The sequence below is a fragment of the Peromyscus leucopus genome, chromosome 6, assembly GCF_004664715.2.
Source record: "Peromyscus leucopus breed LL Stock chromosome 6, UCI_PerLeu_2.1, whole genome shotgun sequence".
Classification (NCBI taxonomy): Eukaryota; Metazoa; Chordata; class Mammalia; order Rodentia; family Cricetidae; genus Peromyscus; species Peromyscus leucopus.
Genome location: NC_051068.1, coordinates 45,259,115 through 45,262,952, shown reverse-complemented (window position 1 = coordinate 45,262,952; position 3,838 = coordinate 45,259,115). Strand labels below are relative to the sequence as shown.

Below are 3,838 nucleotides of genomic sequence, written 5' to 3'. Positions count from 1 at the left end.
GGAACTTGGTACTGCTAGTTTTTCAATTTAAATTACTTGAACAGCAGCATAATCATATCATTGTGATTGTATTTTATATTTGTTATTTATATGTGATAAAACTGAGTGCACAAATATACCTTACCCATTAAAAAAAGTGATTTGTCTGTTTTGGTAAGTTGAATTTTTAAAAGAGTTCTTTATATAGTGCTTTTTTTTTTTTTTTTTTTTTTTTTTTTTTTTTTTTAAAACAACCCTTGGTCTTGCCTTTTCATTTTTAAATATCAAGCACATAGCTTTAAGACTTTATTATGTTTCAGGCTGAGGTCTATTTTTATCTTTGTTTTGTTGAGATAGGGCCTGAGGCTGGCCTTGAAATCACTATATAGATAAAGATCCTGAAATTTCTAATCTCCCTATGCCTCGTTTTCTGTGGTACTGAGGATCAAATCCAGGGCTTCCAACTCACAGAGAGCTGCCTGGCTCTGCCTCCCAAATGCTGGGATTAAAGGCAGGTGCCAAAACAGCCTGGCTCAAAAGCTGTTTTTGTATTCACCCTGTACTTCAGTGTTATCTGTAAGATCCATAGGTCCAGTTAATTTGGATATGTGATGTTTTTATTTATTTGTAAGGCTTTTTAAAAAAAATGATAGTTTATTTTCAAAATAAAAAATTAAAGAGTAATATTCTAATTAGGCAATTCTGATTCAACAATGGCATTTATTTAATGAAAATAGTAATTACTATCGGTAATCAAGAAACACTACATATAAACTGCTCAATAAATCATAAAGAATACTAAGTTACCATTAAACAATGTTTACTGAATATTTTCTAAGTTAAAGTAACCACTAGAGAATCCAATGATCAGGTACAAAGTTAGCATCAGGTATAATCTTTATATAAAAAAGTGAGTATAATCAATGTGTCCTACTTTCCTTTTATGTTCCTAAGGTCAGTAGATAGTTTAGTAAATTTGTCACTTTAATAAATTCTTTAATATTAAATAATGAATACTAATTTTGCTAGGACTGGGGTAAAAGGGGTAGGTCAAAGGACAGATAACCTGAAATATAAGTTCATTCTTTTCCTTGTTTATCCTCAGATGTGTTTATGCTATGTATAATGGTTGTAAAAAATAAATTATAAGCATGAGTCAGTTTTCTAGTTTATTATTACAAATTTGCCTTATATTTTTGACAATGGTTGCTTGGATCTGAAGAAAGCTTGAAAAATGTTAAAGAGTGCTGAATAGTATTGTATGTTGAAGAGTATAACTGATGGTCTTTTTCATGCTAAGCATGAAGGAAGGGTGCTTTTTGATGTGTGTGTGTCTGTTTCTGATCTGTTACTATTTTTTATCTCAAATCTTGGGTTCCTTGCCTTTGCTCAAAGGGTCATCCAACAGTTTAAATTACACTCCCGCTAGACATTTTTAAAAAAGATACTAACTACATATCAAATTACACATTTAATTAAGGACCACTCATTTTGCTATAACTAGGCATATAATAAACTCAAATACAGAAAACTAGATAATTGTAAAACCTATCTCTGAATGTCTTCTTCCCAAAGGCCTCATTTATTTCACTGGGAACCATTCACCATTCCTTGTCACCCGAGGTGCTCATTGCACACCATTTCTTTGTCCCCCCCCCCCATTTTTTACATTGATAAATGTGAAGTCTGTTTCCAAACAAGAAAGGGTTCTGTTAATGAGGCAGGCAAAGAAAACAAACGGTGGCCACATGACAACTCTCCTATGTAGTCATGCTGCCAAGGTGACAGCCCTCACTATAGGAAAACTTGTTTTAAACAACCTAGCACAGACCTTTAATTCTGGCACTCAGGAGGAAACAGGAGGACCTCTGTGAGTTCGAGGTTAGCTTGATCGACACAGAGTTGCAGCCCACTCAGGTCTACAGAGTGAGACCCTGCCTCAAACAAAACAAAACACCTCCTCCACCAGCCACAAAAAACAACAACAAAACAAAAACGAACAAACAAAAAACCCCGTTTCTCAAGTTAAAGACAATCCATTAAAGTAACTAATTCTCACCAGAAGTTCCACCAAGATGGTTAAGCCCTGCTAATGCACAGGAGGGCTTCAGATCTGAGGCCACCCACACCCCAAAACCAACTCCAAATCGAAAGCAGTCTGGGCCTAGAGCCATAAGAAAGCTGTTCAGAAGCTTGGGAGCCTTGTTCTCACCTCCCACCAGCAAATCCTCTTCACACCCCCAATCCTGCTCAACTCACTCTCATGCCCTCCATTTCTCCTTGCCTAGCTTTAAATCCTCTCCTCATGCTCCATCTTGATCTCTTCACCTCATGACCCCCAAATCTCTTCAGCTTGTGTCCACTTCTCCGACTCTCATTCTCCTCATGGCCTCATTCTCTTTCAGTTCCCTATTTCTCCTCACACCTGTTCCTCCTCATAGCCACTTCTCACATCCATTTCTCCTAACTCCCCTTTCTCCTCACATCTATTTCTCCTCACACCCACTTTTCACCCCCTCTCTTCCTCACACCTCCTCACTCTCTCCTCCTCACCCCTCTCCTCCTGACACCCACTCCTCCTCACTCCCTCTCCTCCTCACCCCCTCCCCTCACCCCTTGTCCTCCTCACCCCTCTCTTCCCCACCCCCTGTCCTCCTCACCCCTCTCCTCCTCACTCCCTCTCCTCACCCCCTCCTCCTCCCCCCTCACCCCCTCTCCTCCTCACCCCCTCTCCTCACCCCCTCTCCTCCTCACCCCCTCTCCTCACCCCCTCTCCTCCCACCCCTCTCCTCCCACCCCCTCTCCTCACCCCCCTCTCCTCCTCACCTCCCTCTCCTCCTCACCCCCTCTCCTCCTCACCCCCTGTCCTCCCCCCTCCTCCTCACCCCCTCTCCTCACCCCTCTCCTCCTCACTCCCTCTCCTCCTCACCCCCTCTCCTCACCCCCTCTCCTCCTCACTCCCTCTCCTCCCCACCCCCTCTCCTCCTCACACCCCCTCTCCTCCTCACACCCTGTCCTCCTCACTCCCTCTCTTCACTCCCTCTCCTCACCCCTCTCTCCTCACCCCCCTGTCCTCCTCACTCCCTCTCCTCCTCACTCCCTCTCCTCACCCCCTGTCCTCCTCACCCCCCTGTCCTCCTCACCCCCTGTCCTCCTCACCCCCTCTCCTCCCCCTCTCCTCACACCCTCTCCTCCTCACCCCTCTCTCCTCACACCCCCTCTCCTCACCCCCTCTCCTCTTCACTCCCTCTCCTCACAGCCCCCCCACACCTGCGGGGTCCAGTCGCCCCGCCCCCTGCCCTCCCTCCCTCCCTCCCCCTGAGCCCGCGGCTGGCCCACTCACGCGAAGAAGGGGTCGTCCTCGAAGCTGCTGCTCAGCATCCGGAACATCGTGGCTCCGCGGCGGGCGCGGGCGGGCGCGGGTGGAGGCGGGCGGCGGGCGACGGGCGCGGGGTGGAAACGGGCGCAGCTGACCGCGCCGCCAGCAGCCTGCTCCCCGCTCGCTTCGCGCGTCTGCCTGCGGCCAAGGCCGCGCCCGCGACTAAGGCGGGGCCTGGCGCCTGCCCGCGTTCCCATTGGTCCGGCTCTGTGACGTCACCAAGCGAGGCGGAGGACGGCGCGAGGCTACCATGGCAACCGCGGTAAACACTCGGCGGGCTGGAAGTTTGGCTTGAGGCCCAAGCCATCTTTCAGCGAGGCTCCTGAGAGACAGCTTGGTATCAGAGCGGGAACCAAAACACTAGAGCAGCTCTTTGTGACCTTGGCCAAATCGCCCTTGGTCCCTGCCATTCTCTGGTAGCTGGCCAAATAAAAAAGGTGTTTTGAGTACAGTTTTCAAACAGTGTGTTCACTTCTTGAA

The 3,838-nt window shown here is 47.1% G+C and overlaps 1 protein-coding gene across 3 annotated transcripts in view; it reads right to left on the bottom strand.

Annotated features, from left to right (window-relative positions):
- Positions 1-3,472, bottom strand: part of Mlf1 (myeloid leukemia factor 1) — a 24,873-nt gene extending 21,401 nt beyond the window's left edge. The window contains exon 1 of one of the 3 annotated variants that reach the window (XM_037206643.1): positions 3,323-3,472. In XM_037206643.1, coding sequence (XP_037062538.1) covers positions 3,323-3,369 — 47 coding nt within the window. In that variant the 5' untranslated portion in view covers positions 3,370-3,472. The remainder of the gene's footprint in view (positions 1-3,322) is intronic. The other 2 variants (XM_037206645.1, XM_037206644.1) reach the window with 2 other exon arrangements.
- Between the last annotated feature and the right edge of the window lie 366 nt (positions 3,473-3,838).